Source organism: Coffea arabica, chromosome 11c (assembly GCF_036785885.1).
Source record: "Coffea arabica cultivar ET-39 chromosome 11c, Coffea Arabica ET-39 HiFi, whole genome shotgun sequence".
NCBI lineage: Eukaryota > Viridiplantae > Streptophyta > Magnoliopsida > Gentianales > Rubiaceae > Coffea > Coffea arabica.
This window is the reverse complement of record NC_092330.1, coordinates 32,932,632-32,954,922: the sequence shown is the minus strand read 5'-3', so window position 1 is coordinate 32,954,922 and position 22,291 is coordinate 32,932,632. Positions and strand designations below refer to the sequence as shown.

General features: G+C 35.9%; 1 protein-coding gene across 7 annotated transcripts in view; it reads left to right on the top strand.

The window, feature by feature from the left end:
- LOC113717019 (sodium/hydrogen exchanger 8-like) overlaps window positions 1-22,291 on the top strand; it is a 43,847-nt gene that overhangs the window by 3,956 nt on the left and 17,600 nt on the right. For 3 of the 7 annotated variants that reach the window (XM_072070478.1, XM_072070477.1, XM_027241647.2), the window contains exons 3-16: window positions 4,876-4,926; window positions 5,017-5,108; window positions 14,101-14,178; window positions 14,250-14,407; window positions 14,620-14,721; window positions 14,796-14,913; window positions 15,751-15,803; window positions 15,879-15,944; window positions 16,964-17,008; window positions 18,008-18,063; window positions 19,722-19,906; window positions 20,394-20,441; window positions 20,524-20,631; window positions 21,558-21,789. In XM_072070478.1, coding sequence (XP_071926579.1) covers window positions 4,876-4,926; window positions 5,017-5,108; window positions 14,101-14,178; window positions 14,250-14,407; window positions 14,620-14,721; window positions 14,796-14,913; window positions 15,751-15,803; window positions 15,879-15,944; window positions 16,964-17,008; window positions 18,008-18,063; window positions 19,722-19,906; window positions 20,394-20,441; window positions 20,524-20,631; window positions 21,558-21,789 — 1,392 coding nt within the window. Of the gene's footprint in view, window positions 1-4,875; window positions 4,927-5,016; window positions 5,109-14,100; window positions 14,408-14,619; window positions 14,722-14,795; window positions 14,914-15,750; window positions 15,804-15,878; window positions 15,945-16,963; window positions 17,009-18,007; window positions 18,064-19,721; window positions 19,907-20,393; window positions 20,442-20,523; window positions 20,632-21,557; window positions 21,790-22,291 lie in introns of those variants that run through there. The other 4 variants (XM_072070476.1, XM_027241650.2, XM_027241651.2 and 1 more) reach the window with 4 other exon arrangements.

The following is a 22,291-nucleotide window of genomic DNA, read 5'->3' as shown; positions in this document are numbered from 1 at the left end:
AATATAGGACAAAAAAGGAATATTAGGTAGGATTACTACAGGAGGTATTACAACTAGGTTCAGATTGCTGGCTTACAGTGGCTCTCATGGTACTGTGTAAATAAGAGTCCGAGGGCAAATGTGCCCATCTTTTCTATTTACAGTTTTGTTAATTTTATCCAGCCTTTCTATGGACATGCATATGGACATTTGTTGCATAACTCTAGCCTTTACTATTGCTGCTATGTATCAATTGAGGCACGACGTTTCAATGCTTTATCTTGCCTCAAGCTTTTCGTTCTTAATTGCATGCTCAAGCTTGGTCAAAAAAATTCAGTGTGGACATAAATTTGCCTCTACTTTGTTCTTGTTTGATTCTTACTCATGCTTCAGGTAGGGTAGAGTTTGTGAGAAAAAAATACATTGTCTAAAAAGATTTATATTCAAAACAAACTTAATAATCAAGATGGTTTCTAAGTTGTCTTGCTAACTTGAGCTTGAGATGGAAAAGTGATCTAATTAATCAAGCGTTTGGCAATAGTACACAGTCTACTCTCTGTGGTTGGCCTAAAGCAAAGCAAGCATTATCATTTTCTTTGGTAAAATTGAGCTAATACATAATGAACTTCCATATGGCTGCACTAGTCAAGTTTTCTCATATTTTGTTTTGCTGACTTGTAAATATGACTTGTGGATAAAATAGGTAGATATGGCTGCGTAATATTACACCATCTCTTGTTATCCTTCAAAAAAATTTCCTTTGTGATGTTCGTGTCATTTGGAAGATTGTTGAAGGGAGCAACTAATTGCAAATTTCTTCTGTGGATGTTTAAAAGGGTAAATGCAATAAATTCAAGCCGCCATTACTTTCTTTCTAATAAAAGTTATTGTTAAGAGAATATAAGTATTCTTGTAGATAATAAATTAGTAAGAGTATTCTTGTAAATAGTTTGTTAGGTTTGTACTCCTATAAATACTAGTTGGTCACTCATAATACGGTGACTAAATGTTTTCCTCCCAAGATACCTATTGTCATGGTATCAGAGCAAAAGTCCTAGGGTTAGGGTTAAACATCTAGCAAAAGTTTTGGTCATCGCGACTGTTCACGCGGGGGGCACTGTTCATCGCGGTACTGTTCACATGGAACTGTTCATCGCGGTACTGTTCACGCAACACTGTTCACTGTTCACGTGACACTGTTCACTGTTCACGACACTGTTCCGTCACTGTCATCTCGAGTTTTGACCCTGTCTTTGGTTTGACGTGCTATTCGTCATGGTTGAAAGGTTTGTTAATGCGTTTACCACTGACCAAATTGAATCGAGTTTTTCAGCACATGGGTCCCAGAAGACTGTTACTATATCTGAGGAAAATTATGTTAAATTCCTACAGTACTAAACTACAAATCACGCATCTCTTCCCTCTGTTTCGTTAGCACAAAAAGGTAATGACTCATGGATTATTGATTCCGGGGTTACTGATCATATGTCAGGTACCTCTAAAATTTTTTCTAATTTTCAAGAGTCTACTCCCTTTTCTCATGTTACTTTAGCTGATGGATCTGCCACTAAAGTTAAAGGACTAGGCACTGTAGAAATTAATCCATCACTTCCGCTGTCTTCTGTTCTTTACGTACCCAATTTGCCCTTTAATTTAATGTCTGTTAGTAAGTTCACTAAATTTCTACAGTGTACAGTTACTTTTTCTCCTGATTCTGTTGTCATTCAGGATTTGAAGACAAAGAGGACGATTGGTGGAGGGTATGAGCATAATGGTCTTTACTTTCTCAACTTCAATGGTCCGATAGCATGTCCTGCTACTGTTTCTCCTCTTGAAATTCACTGTCGTTTAGGTCATCCGTCTTTACAAAATTTGAAAAAATTGGTTCCTATTTTGAGTCAATTATCTTCGTTAGAATGTGAGTCCTGTCAGTTAGGAAAGCATCATCGTGTTTCTTTTGCTCCTAGAGTCAATAAACGGGTTTCTGAACCCTTTTTGTTAGTTCATTTTGATGTTTGGGGTCCTAATCGAGTCACTTCAAAGTTAGGTTTTAAATATTTTGTAGTCTTTGTTCATGATTTTTTCAGAGTTACATGGCTTTATTTAATGAAAGATCGTTCAGAATTATATTCCATTTTTTGTGCATTTGTTACAGAAATAAAGAATCAATTTGGTGTGCCTGTACGTATACTTCGTTGTGATAATGCGAAAGAATATTTTTTCACTCTTTTTAATACCTTTATGACTAAGTCTGGTATTATTCATCAGTTCTCTTGTCCTCACACTCCATAACAGAATGAAGTTGCTAAAAGAAAAATTGGACATTTAATCGAAGTTGCTCGAACACTGTTGTTGCACATGAATGTGCCCAAACAATTTTGGAGTGATGCAGTTCTAACTGCATGTTATTTAATTAATCGCATGCCATCTAGTATTCTTGGAGGTCAATTACCTCACTCCATTCTTTTTCCTCATAAATTTATGTTTAAATTGCCTCATCGTATTTTTGGATGTGTGTGCTTTGTTCATCAGCTTGCTCCCGGGGTGGATAAATTAGATTTTCGTGCTATTAAGTGTATTTTTTTAGGATACGCACGGGCGCAAAAAAGGTATAGATGTTACAGTCCAGTTTTAAATCGATTTTTTACTTGTGCTGATGTTACTTTCTTTGAATCCACTGCATATTTTATCAAACAAAATATGTCTTGTGAGTTAGACCAGTGTTCCTCTTTTTCCTCTCCTGTTTTACCAGTCCCTTCCCCTTTATTACCTGAATTATCTAGTTCACCAGATTCCATAGCTCGATTATCTCGTCCTCATCTTCAAGTTTACTCTCGTCGTTCCATGGTTGAGAAAGTTCCTGATATGCCACGCACTTCACCAATTAACTCTCAATTTTCAAATCCAAGTATGACGCTCTCCTCTGAGTTAGATCTTCCTATTGATTTACGCAAAGGTAAGAGAAATTGTACTTCCCATCCTATTTCTAATTTTGTTTCTTATTCTCGTCTCTCTATGTCATACTCTTCTTTTGTTGCTTCCCTTGATTCTATCTCCATCCCTTAGTCTATTACCTATACTTTTAATCATCCTGGTTGGAGATTAGCTATGCAAGAAGAGATGTCTGCTTTGAAACAAAATGGTACTTGGGATCTTGTCCCTCGTCCTTCAGGTAAGCCTGTTGTTGGTTGTAAATGGGTGTACACTATAAAAGTGCAGCCTAATGGTTCTATTGATAGATTGAAGGCTCGTCTGGTAGCTAAAGGATTTACTCAGGTGTATGGAGTGGACTACTTAGAAACATTTTCTCCTGTTGTAAAGATTACCTCTGTTCGTCTTCTTATCTCTTTGGCAGCAACTTATAATTGGCCATTGCATCAATTGGATGTGAAAAATGCATTTCTGCATGGAGATTTGGAAGAAGAGGTATATATGGAACAACCTCCTGGATTTGTTGTTCAGGAAGAGAATCCGCGGTTGGTTTGTCATTTGAAAAAATCCTTACATGGATTGAAACAGTCTCCGAGGGCTTGGTTTGGCCGGTTTAGTAGTGTTGTCATGGAGTTCGGTCTGACAAGATGTGGAGTAGATCACTCTGTATTTTATAGGCATTCTAATGCTGGTAAAATTTTATTAGTTGTTTATGTGGATGACATTGTGATTACAGGTGATGATGTTGTGGGGATCCAGAAACTTAAATCCAATCTGCAGGCAAACTTTCAGACAAAGGATTTAGGTCATCTACAGTATTTTCTGGGTATTGAGGTAGTTCGGTCTAAATATGAGATTTATTTATGTCAAAAAAAATATGTGCTCGATATGTTGAGCGAAATTGAGATGTTAGGTTGCCGACCTGTGGATACTCCTATGGATCCCAATGTGAAATTAGCAGGAGATCAAGGTGCATTACTTGATGATCCTAAGCAATATCGAAAACTTGTAGGTAAATTAAATTATCTCACTGTAACGAGACCTGACATTTCGTTTGCAGTGATTGTTGTGTGTCAATTTCTTGATACCCCTCGTACTAGTCATTGGGATGCTGTTATACGGATTCTCAAGTATCTTAAGAGTGCTCCTGGAAAAGAGCTGTTGTATCAAAATAATGGACACACTGATATTGAAGGATATAGTGATGCAGATTGGGCTGGTTCTGCCTCAGATCGAAGATCGACTACAGGATATTGTGTTTGTTGGTGGTAATTTAGTGTCGTGGAAGAACAAGAAGCAAACAGTTGTATCCAGATCAAGTGCAGAATCTGAATACCGCGCTATGGCTCACACTGTGTGTGAGTTGGTTTGGTTGAAGAGCATGTTACTGAAACTTGGGTATTAGTATAAACAGCCTATGAATTTAGTGTGTGATAATCAGGCGGCTGTTCATATTGCGTCTAATCCAGTGTTTCATGAAAGAACAAAACATATTGAAATTGATTGTCATTTCATTCGAGAGAAATTGCTTGACCGGGTCATCAAGACATCTCATGTACCGTCTGTAGATCAATTGGCTGATGTGTTTACCAAAAGTTTAGGGGGCTCTAGAATGAAATACATTTGTAACAAGTTGGGTGCTTATGATATATATGCTCCAACTTGAGGGGGAGTGTTAAGAGAATATAAGTATTCTTGTAGATAATAAATTAGTAAGGGTATTCTTGTAAATAGTTTGTTAGGTTTGTACTTCTATAAATACTAGTTGGTCACTCATAATACGGTGACTAAATGTTTTCCTCCCAAGATACCTATTGTCAGTTATCACATTAAAATTTGTATACTTAATTTTTGCCAAGAGCTCCACTTAAAAATCCTATCTTCAGTGGTTTTATATGAAACTAGTTTGATACTCCACTTGCTATGATTGATATTTGATTTCTTAGTGATGCATCCCTTTTGCAGAATATGGAACAAGGCATCGGCTGGGAAAGATTGGGGATGGCATTCGTCTTTGTGAGTTCAATTTCTAATTATTTCATGTCTTAACACTTTAAGATTTGTAACTACCCATTGTAGGAATGATTTAACATCTATTCTCTGTAGGGGCAAGGATTGATCCTGACCTTCTCTTGGCTGTTTTCCTTCCTGCACTTCTTTTCGAGAGTTCCTTTTTAATGGAAGTGCACCAGATTAAGGTTCTTCAACATTTTGTTTTACTTTAAATATTTCAGTATTGAAACCTTTTCTCTTTTGAATTTTTTAGCCTTTGAACTCTTGAGCATCCTTTGGATTGAATGAATGGGAGGGAAAGGAAAGAAAAAGATTAGAAGGGGGGTTAGGTATTTTGTGCTTGAATTGATTTTTGAGGAGGGAACTGACATATAGGGAGGGATATGACCTAGTCATTTTGTTTATGGTTGTTTTTTGTCCAAGTGTGGCAGAGACGGAGGGAAAGGAAAGACAAGTTCAATGAATTTACATTCAAAATATAAAACATCCTTTTATATCTTTTACATCATTACATTTTCATTCAAATAATGAATAAAAACATAACTATTGCATCATCTTTTCCTTTCTTTTGGTTCCTCATATCAACAATATGTCCAGCATTGCCCTTCTTTTCCGTCCATATCAAATTCAAAAGGGATGGTTGGACAACCATTTTCCTCTACTCTTTTTTCCTTTCTTGCTTAGGAGCCTACTTTCCTCTCCTTTCCTTTCCAGTGCCTTTGATGTTGTAGATAGAGTTTTCTGTATTACCCTCGCCTGGCCTCTTCCTTTCATCCTTCATTCCCTACTGTCTTAAAAGTTGTAGGAAGTCATTGATCAATATCTTTGCATTTGTACTCGTATTAGATAGTGGATTGCAGTTTGTCTTTATTCACTTGTAATACCTTTAAAAAATGATAATGACTTCTATGTGTTATGGTATCAGGCCAACTATTTGAAATGGAAAAAGGAAAATCAACAATTTAACAGAAAACAATAACTAGCACGAACAATGAGTGGCGCACAAGAATTAACGTGGTTTGGCTTAATCACCAAGCCCACGTCCATGGAGTGAAAATCCTGTTCTTATTATGAGGGAAAAAATACTACAAGATTACAACTTGATTCTCAAGCCCAACTCTTGTATAATTCTCTCACCTATTAAGAACTCTCTCACCCCTTTTCTTGTGTGTCTTCATAGAATGCCAATCTACTTATTTATAGAGAATATTATTTGGCCAAGAACCAAATAATGATAGAAAACCAACGCTAATTCCTATACTTATAGAGAATAGGAAATAACTTCTAATTCCTAAACAAAATTAGGAAATAACTTGACAACTACTCCAAGTAATTAATCAATTAGGAAATTAATTATTTCCACACAAAATAATGATCTTGACTAAAAGAAATTAAACCAATTTTCTAACAAATTTGTACCTTGGCGAATATTTCTTTTAGCAAACATAGCAAATCATCCAAAAACTCCCATTTGTTTTTTTACCGCCAAATACCTTGGGGCCTAGTTACACACTCGAATCAATATGGTCTTGTTTTCTATTGATCAATCGGCAAATGAATGTGTGTAACTAACCAAATCCAACATCTAGTCGACTCGTGAGAGGGCATCAATCCACCCTCTCCCATAGCAGGATTTTCTTCTCATCACCATTTGCAATTTGAAAGCGTTCTTGGATCCCCTTTCTTGTGCTACGCTCCCAACCCATTGAAGTAATCAAATGGTACAAATTATTATACTTCTTCCCTATCAACAAGGCTATCTTGTCACGTGTGATTTTCAAGACTCCACCTAAAGTTGAAAAATTGTAACATTTGGAGTCTAACTGGCTCAAAGAAATTAGATTCTTTCGTAATTTTGGAACATAAGCCACACCATCCAAAGAATGAACTCTTCATTTAGCATTTTGATTTTCACTACTTCAAAATATTTGACTTTACAAGTAGATCCATCACCTAAAGACACAAAACTTGCCTTCTTTCTTTGGAGAGTATGAAAATAGTCTAACTTGGAGCAAATATGTGAAACACATTCAAAATCTGAAATCCAACCATCATGAGAAGAAGTATTATTACCTTCAGATATTGTGAGAATATTTCCATCTGATACATATCCCGCAACATCATCATGCTCCTTCTCATCATTGTTTTTCGATAAGGGCAATATCTTTTGATATGGTCAAACTCATGACAATCAAAGCACTCCTTTCTCTTGGCTTTTGAACTACCTGCTTTAGATTCACCGCCAAATTTTTTCCCCTTCTCACATCGAGCAATTAACACAGCTTCTTGTATCATGTTCTGGTTTGCTTTTGTTTTTCATGATCCAACAAAGATGACTGCACATTCTAGAACTCTAAAGTGTCCTTCCCATACAACAGGATTGTAATGACACTTTCGTAAGAATCAGAGACTGAGGTGAGAAGTACAAGAGCCTTATCTTCTTTCTCAAGTTCTATGCCAACCTTTTGGAGTTGATCCAAAATTCTGTTGAATGTATTCATGTGATCCATGAAGCTGCCACCCTCCTCCATCTTTAGCTTAAAAAGTTGCCGCTTCAAATGCAATTTATTGGATAAGCTTTTAAATAAATAAAACTTTTCCAATTTTTTTCCAAAGGTCTGCTGCAGAATCTTTCTCATCTATCACATTGTTTATGATATTGTCAGCAACATAGAGCCAAATTGTGGTCGCTCACCCTGCGTTCAACTCTTCAAACTCATCATCCTCATGCTCTCTAACTTCTTCTTCTTATAATTCAACTCTTTTGCCAAACCTTGTTGAACTAGAACATCCTTCACTCTTCTTTGCCAAAGAGTGAAACTTGTAGTTCCAATAAATATTTGAATCGGAAATTGTATAGTTCCAAACGCTATAGTGTACCACCAACCACTCAATCTCAAATAGTTAACCAGAACCCCAGCAGAGCTTTGATACCATTTGTTAGGATATCAGGACAACTATGTGAGAGAAAAAGAAAAAATCAACAATTTAACACAGAACAATAACTAGCATGAACGATGAGTGACACAAAAATTAACGTGGTACAAGATTACAACTTGATTTACAGGCCCAACTCTTGTATAACCCTCTCATCGACTAATAACTCTTTCACCCCTTTTTTTGTGTCTTTATACAATGCCAATCTACCTATTTATAGAGAATATTATTTGTCCAAGAATCAAATAACAATAGGAAACCAATACTAATTTCTAGAATTATACAAAATAGGAAATAATTTTTAATTCCTAAACAACATAGGAAATAACTTCGCAACTACTCCAAGTAACTAAACAATTAGAAAATTAGTTACTTTCACACAAAATAAGGATCTTAACTAAAAGAAATTTAGTCAATTTCCTAACACTATGCCCTTAATTCCCTGATAGAGGAGAGGATCTCCAGTAATTATTAGGCAAGGTTGACAGTTTAAAGATGCATTGAGCGCTCTCTGGTTCGGATTTATATATGCATTTAACCGTATGACACCATATGGTAAACTAGATTGCTTTGCTCTTTCTTGGCTTCAATAATAGATCTGACCACCACATGTTGTCTCCTGCTTTTCCTTCTAACAAGTTGCATCTTTCATTCACAAATCCATTTTCTATGTAGATAAATCTGGAAATATCATATGAAGCAGAATTGCTGGCAGTATGCCTTCTGAATTGTTGCATGACCCTCCCATGCTGTCACATTTGATTGTTAGATAGATGAAGTCTTCATAAAGGTCTTGGTATCTAATGGCACCACCAAATGCTTTTATGTGTTATAGTGGTCATATAAGTTTGGACTATTGAATTACTTATTTTCCTTTTATTAAAATTTAACGATACCATTAGGGTCTGTAGAAAGAAAAAGATTTTGACTGTGAAAACTAAGAAAAAAAGGAGAGAAAATACTCTTCTTCTTATATTTGGACTACACAATATACATATATATATACACAAGGGTAACCTAATTTAGATCCTAAAATCATGCTAATCTAAATCAATCTACTACCTAATTATTATATAATACTATAATCATATGATACCTAATTAATACATGATACTATAATCATATGATACTTAATTAATGCATGATACTATAATCATATCTTTCCTAATATTTACAATATCAAATTTTTCCATAATATCAGATCACAAATCTTCAACACTCCCCCTCAAGTTGGAGCATAGATGTTGCTCATGCCCAACTTGTTACAAAGGTAATTAACTCGAACCCCATGTAGAGCCTTCGTAAAGAGATCTCCCTATTGTTCTCCAATCCTTACAAATCCTGTAGAAATCAAGCCCTGCTGTATTTTCTCACGAACAAAATGACAATCTATTTCGATGTGTTTTGTTCGCTCATGAAATACGGGATTGGATGTAATATGAAGAGCCGCTTGGTTATCACACCACAATTTTGCAGGCATTGAGGTTTTGAGACCTACTTCAGTTAGAAGTTGATTTATCCACATGATTTCACATATCGATTATGCCATAGCTCTATATTCTGACTCTGCACTCGATCGCGAGACAACATTCTGCTTCTTACCCTTCCATGAGACCAGGTTTCCTCCAACAAAGACACAAAATCCAGTTGTGAATCTTCGATCTGCCTTGGATCCTGCCCAATCAGCATCTGAAAAACACTCAATCCTAGTATGACCATGATTTTTATACAGAACACCACGTCCAGGAGCTCCTTTTAAATAACACAATTTGTTCTACAGCTGCCGAATGATTAACAGTAGGATTAGACATATATTGACTAACAACACTAACTGAATACGCGATATCTAGACGAGTCACTGTAAGATAATTCAACTTTCCAACCAATCTTCTTACCTCTCAGGATTTTCTAACAATTCACCTTCTTTTGTGAGCTACAAGTTAGGAATCATTGGGGTACTAGCTGGTTTAGCCCCCAATTTTTCCGTTTCAGATAGTAAATCAAGAACATATTTTCTTTGGGACAGGAATATCCCCTTCCTACTCTTTGCTACCTCAATACCCAAAAAATACTTTAACAGTCCCAAATCTTTTGTCTGAAATTGACTATGGAGAAAAGTTTTAAAAGATGAAATACCTGCAGCATCATTCCCAGTGATAACAATATCATCCACATATACTACTAACAAAATAATACCAACTTCAGACTGTTTGTAGAAAACAGAATGATCAGATTTGCTTTTCTGCATCCCAAACCTTTCAACTGCCAGACTAAATTTTCCAAACCAAGCACGAGGGCTTTGTTTCAGTCCATACAAGGACTTCCGAAGATGACAAACCTTCCGAAACTCCCCCTGAGCAACAAACCCTGGTGGATGCTCCATATAAACTTCCTCTTGGAGGTCTCCATAAAGAAAGGCAATCGTGATATCTAGTTGCTGCAAAAGTCAATTATGAGTGGCTGCCATAGAAATGAATAATCTGACAGATGTTAATTTAGCAACAGGGGAAAAAGTGTCAGAATAATCCTCTCCATAGATTTGGGTATAGCCTTTGGCAACAAGGCGAGCTTTTAACCGAGCAACCGACCCATCAAGATTGAATTTAACTGTAAAAACCCACTTACTCCTAATGGCCTTCTTCCCTGCAGGTAAATTTACTAAGTTCCAAGTATCATTATCATCTAGAGCATTCATCTTCTCTATCATAGCATTGCGCCATCCGGGATGGGATAAGGCATCATGAACAGTTTTAGGAAGGGAGATAGAATCAATAGATGTAATAAAGGAACAAGAAGAGGTGGGTAAATGATTATAAGATACACACGAAGACACAGGATAAGTGCATTGACGCTTACCTTTGCGGAGAGCAATAGGAAGATCATCACTTGAGACAGGATCTAGTAACGAAGGAACTGGTTCAGGGCATGCATCAGGAGACTTTTGTCGTCAAGAATATACCTGAGTAATTGGAGGTTTAGCAGAGGAAGAACTTGAGGATGTGACAGTATAGATTAACAAATCATCATCCTCCTCCTGATATGATTGAGATGAGCATGGGGTAAAAGGTGTATTTTCAAGAAAAGTAACATTAACTGACACAATGTACCAGCCGAGACTAGAACAATAACATCTATATCCTTTTTGGACACAGGAATAACCAAAAAAATACATTTTAATGATTTGGGGTTTAATTTAGTGACTTGGGGACGAGAGTCGCGGACAAAACATGTACACCCAAAAATTTTAGGTTCTATGGGAAACAAAGATCTATTTGAAAAAAGAGTGTTATAAGGAGTCCCACCATTCAGAATAGATGAAAGCAGACGATTAATTAGAAAGCAAGCTGTGGACATTGCATCAGCCCAAAAATGTTTAGGAACATACATTTGAAATGATAAGGCTCTTGCAGTTTCGAGCAAATGTCTATTCTTTCGTTCTGCAACCCTGTTTTGGGATGGTGTATCCACACAAGAAGTTTGATGAATAATGCCATTTTACACCATATAAGATTGAAAAGGTGCAAATAAATATTTTTTAGCATTGTTACTTTGCAATATTTGTACAGAACGCTTAAATTGGGTCTTAACCTCAGCACAAAAAGCACAAAAATGAGAAAACAACTCTGACCGATTTTTTATCAAACATAACCAAGTCATACGAGAATGGTCATCAACAAAAGTAACAAAATACTTGAATCCAGTTTTAGAAATGACTGGATTAGGTCCCCAGACATCTGAATGAACTAATGCAAGAGGAGCATCCGCTCGTTTATTGACTCTAGGACTCAGATTAACACGATGATGTTTGGCAAACTGACAAGACTCACAATCTAATAAAGATAAACTCTGAAATTGTGGACAAAGTATCTTTAACAACGGGAGAGAAGGATGACCCAACCTACAATGTGCTTCAAATGAAGTTACAATTCTAGAACAAGCTATGGACTTTGGTATCTGTGTGTCAAGAATCTAAAGACCTCCAAATTCATGCCCTTTACCAATAATCTGTTTCGTCGTAAGATCCTGAAACAAGCAATAGTCAGGAAAGAATTGGGCAGAACAATTGAGGGCACGAGTAAGTTTACTCACAGAAATTAGATTAAAAGACAACTCAGGCAAACTTAAGACAGATGACAATGAGATTAATGGAGTGGGGTTAACTGAGCCTGATCCAAGAACACGAGATTTTGACCCATCAGCTAAGGTAACTGTAGGTGCAGATGTGTGTGGCTGAAAGGTAGAAAATAAACTAAAATTACCTGTCATATGATCTGTGGCACCAGAATCAATTATCCATTTGGAGGACGAGAACACAAGGCATGTGTTTGTTTTACCTGACTCAGTGATGGCAGTTACGGGAGTAGATGGAGACTTTAATGATTCTTGATACTGAGAAAATTAGCAAATTCATCTGCAAAGATCGTAACAGACTTTTCATGGTTAATAGCATCATTGATAGAAGCAATATGTGCGGATTGAGTTCTCTGATTTCGGTACTACAATTTCTTACAATCACGTTTCATATGACCCGGCTTATGACAATAGTGACACACAACCACTTCTGCATTCTGTCCCCGAGCGTCAATTCCTTTACCATCACCTTTGTATTGCTGTTTTTCAAGACCAATAAGAGCACTGCTGGACTAAACAGATTGGATATTCTCTGTGCAAAACACCCTACTAAACACATCTTGCAAGGATGAAATCTCAGGACTGGAAAGAATCTGAGATTTAGCAGCTTCAAATTCAGGTGAAAGACCAGCCAAAAAACTCATAATTGCCATCTGTTCCCGTTGAGTTTGCTGAACTTTCACATTAGAACTAAACGATAATAACAGATTAAGCTCCTCATAAGTTTTCTTAAAATCCATAAAATAAGTTATGATGGACTTATCTTGTTTCTCTGCACGATAGAAGGCTAGATACACCTCATATATGCGAGAAATATTCGCTTTATCAGAATACAAAAATTCTAAATACTCCATTAACTCCTTAACAAATTCACAGTGATTAATTAAGATAATTACCTCACTGTCACTAGAATTCCGTATTTGCAGGAACAATCTAGCATCTTCCCTTAGCCATGTCTGTCTTGAACCATCTTTTGGAGGATTATCAGTCAGATGATTGTCTTTATCAATGCTTCGCAGATAAAGACGAACTGTTTTGCTCCAATCAAGATAGTTAGAATTGTTGAGTTTGTGGTCCGTGATTTTAGAGATCATAGGAACCACATCAGACGTAACGACAGATTTCGTTTCTACCATGAGTTTAGAATTAACAGAAAAATCACAAAAAAAAGAATAGATCTGAACTTTTTAAAACAAGAGTGACGAATAGAACACAGATATGTCCTATACAGAACCAGATGAATCGAATGATGACTAATGAATTTTCTGGCAGCGGACAGAGACCCTAACCTTGATGGTAGGGCTCTGATACCATGAAAACTAAGAAAAAGGGAGAGAAAATACTCTTCTTCTTATATTTGGACTACACAATATACATATATATATACACAAGGGTAACCTAATTTAGATCCTGAAATCATGCTAATATAAATCAATCTACTACCTAATTAATACATGATACTATAATCATATCTTTCCTAATATTTACAATATCAAATCTTTCCATAATATCAGATCACATATCTTCAACAGACTGAAATACTTCGGCGTCTTTTATGAGGTAATAGTAAGGTTATTTCTAGAAACTGAGATTCATTTTTAAAGATCTTTCAATGTTTATGTAGTGTGTCCTCTAACTGCCTTCCGTAAGCAATCTTCAGTGTTGAATTTCTTGCTTGTCTGACACTTCAGGTAATTGTCCTTTGCAGAAATCACAATATTATGCCATGTCAAGTGAAGATCGAGTAGTTAGTGTTTGTCTGTTCATTTTCAGTTATACTTGAATTATGTTTTGAGTCAAGATTTGATTATATTTAGGGCTACAAATAGATTCTAGAGGTTAGAAGTTACACATTTCAGATTATCCCAGATCAACAGTCTTAGATGTTCTGTTGAGCTTGTTATTATCTTGGTTGAGGCTTCAGGAATTAGAAGTCTTGGGTTCAAATCCCCCTGCCTCCTCCCCGCTTCTTCAGTCCCACCCTCCCCTACTGGAAACTTTTTTTTTTTTTTTTTATTTATAAAAAAGCTTATTATTATCTTAAATTGCTCATTTTACTTGGAATCACCAATCTTAATGTGATTAGTTGAGCACAATTTCACACTGCAGAGGTGTATGGTACAAATGTTGCTACTTGCTGGGCCTGGAGTACTCATTTCAACCTTTTTTCTTGGATCTGCTTTGAAGGTTTGCCAACTTCTACTTTTCTGCATGTGGTAGATTTGTTTCAAATTACTGTCATGTAATAACAAATGTAGCTTATTTTTCCATATAACTGGAGTTGGAAAACATCATTATTACTTGGAGGCCTTCTTAGTGCTACTGATCCTGTAGCCGTTGTCGCCCTTCTAAAGGAGCTTGGTGCTAGCAAAAAATTGAGCACCATAATTGAAGGAGAATCATTGATGAATGATGGGTATGGACACCTTTCCAGATTAGCTTCAAATGTTCTTAACTGATATTTTATTGTGTGAAAGCACTTTGTTCAGATGCATTCTATCTCTAGCTGGTCAAATGAATGTGGTTCTAGCTTGCAAGTCTCTTTCTTTCCTTTTGTTATAATGTTACTATATAATGATCTCTAATATCTTTTTTTGTCTTATTTAATGAAGCTGTTTCTATTTTCAGGACAGCAATAGTGGTATATCAGCTGTTTTACCGAATGGTTCTTGGACAAAGCTTTAATTGGGGGGCCGTTATCAAATTTTTAGCACAAGTTTCTCTTGGGGCGTAAGTACTTTCAAACTATGATACATGAGATTGCTATACACTAGTTTTCTTATGATTTTTTTTGCATGATCCAGCTTGGGAATTGGCATGGCTTTTGGATTTGCATCTGTTCTATGGCTGGGATTTATCTTCAATGACACAGTAATTGAGATTACGCTGACACTTGCTGTCAGCTATGTTGCGTACTTCACTGTATGCATCTATTTCAAACCTTTATCCCATGAGGCATTCCATATTGTATCAGCTTGTGGCTTATAAATCTCATAAAATGCTGCAATGTACATGGATTCTCTGAATATTCTGCAACTTCAATTTAGATCATTTAATGGTTGTTGATTTCCTGTGTAATTGTTGAAAATTGAACTGGAAACATGGCAAAACTGTACTAAGTAGCGTTGCTTTCAGAAAGGCCAACAACTGAATAGAAATATACCACACTTTTAAGTGAAGCAGAAAATTTCTCTCAACTCCAGAAGCAAAGGAACTGTGGTTGCGGGCTCAGTTCGTGGAGTACAGGCAGGTCTTTATGATAGTAGATTCACAAATCTGTGAAAAAGTGTCAAGTTAGATGTAATCAAATAACTTTTTTTGTCCTACTATATTGTTAATGCAGGCAATTCTGATTATAAAAACAAAGAAGAAATAATGAACTTCGCGAACATTTTCAGAATAGTTGAATACCATTTTGGTGCAATCCCCAAGGAAACATCTTAGGATGGGTTACGGTTGTAAACCTAAATTTAAGGTTTAATTACACTAAATTCAGTTTTATATGAGCCAATAATACATCATGAACCCTAAATTTCAGGAAGTTTTGTTACTAGCCCTTAAATGTGTGCATCTAGTTTTTCTGCTTCTTTACGTCCTTAGTGAATTCAAATGCCACAGAATTGTCATCACAGTTGTCCTTGTATGGGCATTTTTTCCTAGTAGATTGTCTGCCGCTAAATTGCAGCAGACAAATCTTGCATCTGTTTCAGTTCTGTTTTTTGGCTACTTTGAAACACTGAGGCTGTTATTATGTGGCAGGCTCAAGAAGGATCTGATGTCTCTGGCGTTTTGACTGTAATGACTCTGGGAATGTAAGTTTTACTTGCTCATATGGATTATCTCCACTAGTTCGAAAATTGCTTTCCTGATTTAACATGCACAGACAGGTTTTACTCTGCTGTTGCTAGGACTGCCTTTAAGGGCGAAAGTCAGCAAAGCTTGCATCATTTTTGGTAATTTCCTTGCACTTATCTTTTAACTTAGGAACATTTCATAACTATCTCTGCACAATTTTTATGTATATCACAACTACAATGATTCTTATATGGGTACTAAGGGGAACTTCTTTTTGTAATTTCTAAGAATAAGCATGCTTGAGAGAAGGAAATTGTGATGCAAGATGGATAAAGAGTCTTTTTAGTAAAATCTTTTAATGAGATTAAACTGAAGGGAACAATTAAAAGAAAATATGTTAAATAAAAAAAATACAAAAATACATCATCTCCAGAAAAGATTTGCTGGTAAGATCTGCTGAAATAACTCCAAAAGTTTGAATTTTATGTTGGAAGAGATTTGTCAAAAGCCAGAATAGAACATCCGTCCTTGTTCTTTGGAGATTCTGAGCTTGAAATGCAGGAAAAAGCAATAAAGGAATATTTATTATGACTTTGCATGACCACACAAACTCTGCACAAACTGAGAATTTAAGTGTTAGATTATCCAACTTACAGCTTGAAATGAAAGAGGCAATTGTTTTAATATTTCAAAATTGGCCTCGTGATTTCTATTGGTTTTATTGGTTAACCAGATTTTGGTTTTCTCCCATTTTCAGAGAAAACTTGGCCATGTGCTCTTTTCAGCTAAGGATGAACATAAACGCCAATTATCACCTTCAATAAAAAAACTAGAAAGTAGATAATAAATATTAGAACTGCTATAACAAATGGGTAGTGGTTAATTCTAAACCCCCCACCATCACAGGGTATTTTTTCCCGGCGTGTGTAAAATTTAAAACTGCTATTGTTCTTTATCTGTGCTAGGGTCCTTTTGATTGTTGTTGCTCGAATTAGTTATGACCTGACTAAGTTCGCATGGTTCAATTATTATTATCTAATTCTTTGCTATTTTTTGATAGTTTTCTGGTCACTGGCTTCAATATATAGCATTCCTAAATTTGCTTAATCTACATTGATGTGCATATTGCCTGTTTCTGACGCAAGCTTTTTTGTTGCACGTGCTGTTTTTGTCTCAGGGAGATGGTTGCCTATATAGCTAATACATTAATTTTCATCCTGAGGTAAGGAAATATTTTGACATCCTTAGTTATGGGAACACACTGTCAGTCTTTAGCAGGTAGCATTATCACTGTTGCCCTTGTCTGATTTGCTGTTGTCATCATCTTGAAAATAAGAATATATTTCTGCTTGCACATGCACAAATCTCTCTTTGACCTACGCCTCGTGGTCACCTTTACTCTGTTCATCTTCCTGTTCATTATATTCATGCTTGTTTGAGTAATACGGCTACTAGATTTCCCAAATCATGGCAAAACTAGCATATCTAGAAATTTATTGTACAGCAAATTTAAACCTTTACAGTAAAGAGAGCTGTAAAATCTTCTATTGTGTGCTCCTCTGCTGCAGTCTCCCCACTTGGGACTCAGCTACTTGATACATGTTTAGAGGATTGTAAATTTCTGTTCTTCAATTCAAGTTCATATGATCAGCGGTGAACCTTTTCCCATCTGAATTTTTCGGTGGCTTATGTCATATCAGGTTGATACTTGAGATATTGCTAACTATAATGAAATTAAGATATTCTATCAAACATCAGATTGTTTGAGTTAGATTAGAAAAGCTTCTATGTATCAGTAGCTTTGCTTTCCTTTTCTCTTATTAGAAACAATAAAAAAGTTTCAGTGTTTTCTGTGTTCTACTATTGGATTTCTGTATGATGTAAATGTATATATGTTACTGTATCTTATTGTGATCAACACATGGCCATACTTTGTGTATATTTGAGTACATGGATGCTCATGTTTCAAGTGTGAGCCTGAAATCTAATTCAGAAGTGAAGTTTTCAGTTTTACTCCTGTATGTCATTGTTGGTCCTAGGCAATTGAAAAAGGGTGCTAGGGATTTATTTTTGGAATTTGATAGAAGCTTGCAGCTGGGGTCTTATAGTCCTAGTTTTTCTATTCTTTTAAGTTTGGAGTTGAAATTATTTCAATAAACTGCAGAGCATTTCCATAATCATTCACCTAAGTCTGCAACTACATTGGTTGTTGTCCTTGCAGTGGAGTTGTCATAGCTGAAGGTGTTCTTGGAAATGGGAGCATATTCAAAACCCATGGTACTTTGACTTTAGGCTCTGTACTTATCATCATATCATTGAACCGTGTGGTTCTTTCTTCTTTATCTTCTTTCTTTCATTTAGCTGAACTTGTTCTATCAAAATTCACTTGGAATCTTCTCATGCAATTAAATTGATGTCAGATTATGGTGTACTTTGTTTGGGAAAATCTTGTTTGTATAAAACTTGGCACTTGGCAGAGTAGGCAAGTCTTATTCTCTGTTCTGCATTATCTTTTTGTACCACAGCTTCACAGCTTTCAAAGTGAAGCAACGAATAGTATTTTGGCCAGAAAAAATATTACCTGAATCATGAGATTTTGGCTTGTTTAATTCTTGGTTGCTTGTTTGTCCTTCATGATTACTGTGCTAGGAAATTACCTGGTAGTGTATTGTCTAAGTGAATGCTATTCCTTTAAATCAAGCTACCTAGGGTGATGCTTGCAAGTGTTGCAGAAATTTTGACTTTTCTATCTTCTTTGTAGCTCGTCTCTGGCCAGATGACTCTCTTGAGTTAAAAAATGAAGAAAAAGACAAAGCTCTTACCTGTCTTGCACGCTTGTACACAATAAACCTAGTATGGCAAACATGATTTCACATTTTCTTTCTTGTTTAATTTTTATCCAGGATGAAGGGTGGGTTTTTTTGTCAGCCAATTGGCCAAAATATCATCCTTGGCTAAATGAATCATGTTTTTAAAGTAGAAGGCCAACCTTTTCTCAAGTCTTTTGCATCAGCTAATTTTAGCTCATCAATGAATCAAGCTGGCAAAAGATTTAGATATAATTACACGTAGAATTCTATCTTGTTGTAACAAGATCAATAAAACAAACTTTTTGATAAGCATCTCCTCGCTATTCCTTTTAAGCTCATTACTTTATCTCAACAAAAATAGAGATTTATCTGAATCTCAAAAGTTGGAAGCTTTCATCAGTGCCATGAGAACTTAACAGCAACAGGAAGAGCAAACTCTTGATTTTTTGTTGTTTTCCTCTGGCATTATGCTCATCTGTTGATATTAGAATATCAGTAAGTGGAGAGCCTTTAATTACATTTCTTTCTGATAATTAAAAGTAAAAGGCAGAGAAGTGTTAAGAGCCATTTTACGTGTACATTTTACGCAAGTCAGGAGTTGGTGTCTTGGGTTTCTCGGATTGACGGTAGTTAATGTGTTCCATCTTACTCCTACACTTCACAATCTAGAGGGAGCTGAACTCAAGAAAGATCCCTGGAGTCTGCATCTTATTATAGCTGATTCATTGACCTAGTAATGACATTATAAAGTGATGAAGGCATTTGTCCAGTCTTCTGAACTAAAGCCGTAATTGTATGCCCTGATGTAAAGTTTGAACAATAGTTGCCAAAAAGAAAAGGAAAACGCAAAGAAAGTGATGTATCTATTTTATCCAAAAACACCTGCACTACACTAACTATGAGATATTTCTCAATGCTTCAAAAAATCGAAAAGAGAGCAAAAAACTTCCCAAATGTGAATTTGTATTGGATACCTTTGATAAAAAGTCCACTCTGAGTATGCTCTCTCTCTCTCTGCACTTTCTATCTAGATTTCCTGCTCCATCTAGTAATAGAAATTGTATTATAAATGTTATTTGGTGTCTATTAGGCTTCTCTACTTACTATAGTTTTATTTTGTTTCAGAAAATTCATGGGGGTATCTTGCCCTCCTCTATGTGTTTGTCCAAATCTCTCGAGTTGTAGTTGTTGCAGTGTTGTTTCCATTTCTGCAATATTTTGGCTATGGTCTGGACTGGAAAGAAGCTATCATTCTTGTATGGTCTGGTTTGCGTGGGGCTGTAGCATTGGCACTTTCCCTGTCAGTTAAGGTAAGTTCAACATGATTCTTGTTTTCTGTTTTCTTGTTTACATATTTGGATTTTTTTTAATTCATCTCTTTTCCTTTGAATAATTATCCATTCTGTTAAATTTGTGGATTGACTAATTACGAGGTTTTGCCAGATGTCATACTTTTTGATGCATTTCCTCTCATTAAAATTCTCTTGAACACTTAGTAACTCTATCTTGATATCATCATCTTGATGTTCCTCGCTTTGGGGTAGTATTGAAGAATGAAATGTGTCTCTGAATGACTTGAGATTCATCATGAATCTCTGGCACTACTTAGGGCAGAAGGTTTTAATTCAAAGAAGAATGACTCCTAAAAGATATTTAAAAACAAGAGTCGAAAGGATCATTTACTTGTTCCCTGAATCTATAATTGAGTTACTTCATCATTCAATCTTTAAATGCAAAATTTGTTATAATGTTACTGTGACTTAATGCTAAACTTTGTGACCCTCTTGATTTTTCCAGCGTACCAGTGATAATTCATCATACATCACTTCTGATACTGGAACTTTAGTACGTAACTTGAATATTTTCTTTTGAAACTTGAATTTTTTGTTAGGAGACAAAATAAGAATTGCTCTTTCAATTTTTGCAGTTTCTCTTCTTGACTGGTGGAATTGTATTTCTTACACTTATTGTGAATGGATCAACAACACAGTTGGTTTTGCATATTCTAAATATGGATAAGTTATCAGCAGCAAAGGTTAGGATGGTTTTCATCTGGACTTTCGTTTTGTTTATCATTATTGACTAACAAAATGTGCAACTAGGCGTTGTATCTTTCTTAACCCCAAGAAAAGAGAGGTTATAAAGAAAGATGCTCGTTGCTGATCAGTGCATAGTGCTGAAATGGGTGTACCAGAACAAAATTACTTTTAATCATTCTCATTATCCTTTATTTTTATCTAGAATGCGCTTAATGGAGCTATACTTTCCCATTACTGGTGGAATCCAGTTTCTTACTGGTGTACCATATCTTGATCAGCTTTATACCTAAGTGCCTCTAAGCTTTTCTTGGTCCTGAAGGTTTCCCTTCTGGTCTGTTTGGTCTCTCTGGATTTAGAATTCTGCTCCTAGCGTCATGCTTTCTTAGGGAATTCCTCAGATGCGGTACCCCCTTTGGACAATGACCAACTATTATGGACTTCCCCACTGCCATCGCATCTCCTTTTCTGTCAACTTCGTCTGCACCTTTTTCCTTCCTTCACACCCAGTGAAACTGGCAAAATCCACAACACAAGCTGATTGGCTGCTTTTAAGTTTAAAGTTGGTCAGCTTTGGTTGAAAAAGAACAGATTGAGTTTGTGTTAGCCCGCCAGTGCAGAAAGTTGTGTAGTATCTCATGTCTTTTTCACATTTTCCTCTACTGTGTCTTTTCTGAGCAGATAATACTTTATGTACAACAAATTTCTCAATAGTATAAGACCAGTATATTGGTCTTGCATTGCAAACTTTATGTTTTGAACTTGTCAATCCACTCTCAATTTCTACACTTTTCTTTTGACCATTCACAACATGGAGATTGTTTCTTTTTTTTTTTTTCTTTTTTCAATCTGTATTTTGACAATTTGCCAACATTTCTCTCCCCGCTAAAACTATTTCTAACTCTTTCTATTTAAACTCTGACAGAGGCGCATTTTAAAATATACACAATTTGAAATGTTGAATAAAGCATTAGAGGCATTTGGTGATCTTGGAGATGATGAAGAACTGGGACCTGCTGATTGGCCCACTGTCAAGAGATATATCTCGTGCTTAAATGACGTTGAGGGTGAACGAGTACACCCTCATATTTCGACTGGAGATGATCATAATCGAGACCATATGAATTTGGAAGATATTCGAGTGCGCTTTTTGAATGGTAAGTTGTTATGTGGGTGTGTGTCTAGATATATATATATATATATATACATATATATCCTGCAACATGATAGCTTCGAATTGATTTTCTTCTCTTTTAATTTTTTCTTTCATGTTTTAGCATTATGCATAATGCAAAGCTTTCCTTTTACCATGAATTCCCTGAACTTAAGAGCTTTATAGCTTGTTGCCTATCTGTCTATACTCTGATAGTGTAGATTCTGGCTTTACAGAAACATGAATTTGGAATGTTATTGTCTATGTACCAACTGAATTAGTTAACTAAAAATTTGCTTAATTTATCTAAATTTTGATGCCCAACTGGATGGTCTTGGACCGACAGCACATCTGCCCAATCCTTGTTGGAGGCAAGTAAATTGTTCAAAAGCAAGACTTAACACCAGAGCTTTACTATAGCCAAAACTTTGACTTTGCTTCCCAATGTGTCAATTAATTCAGGATCCCATGTTATAATTGGCTGAAAACATATTAGGAAGATGTTA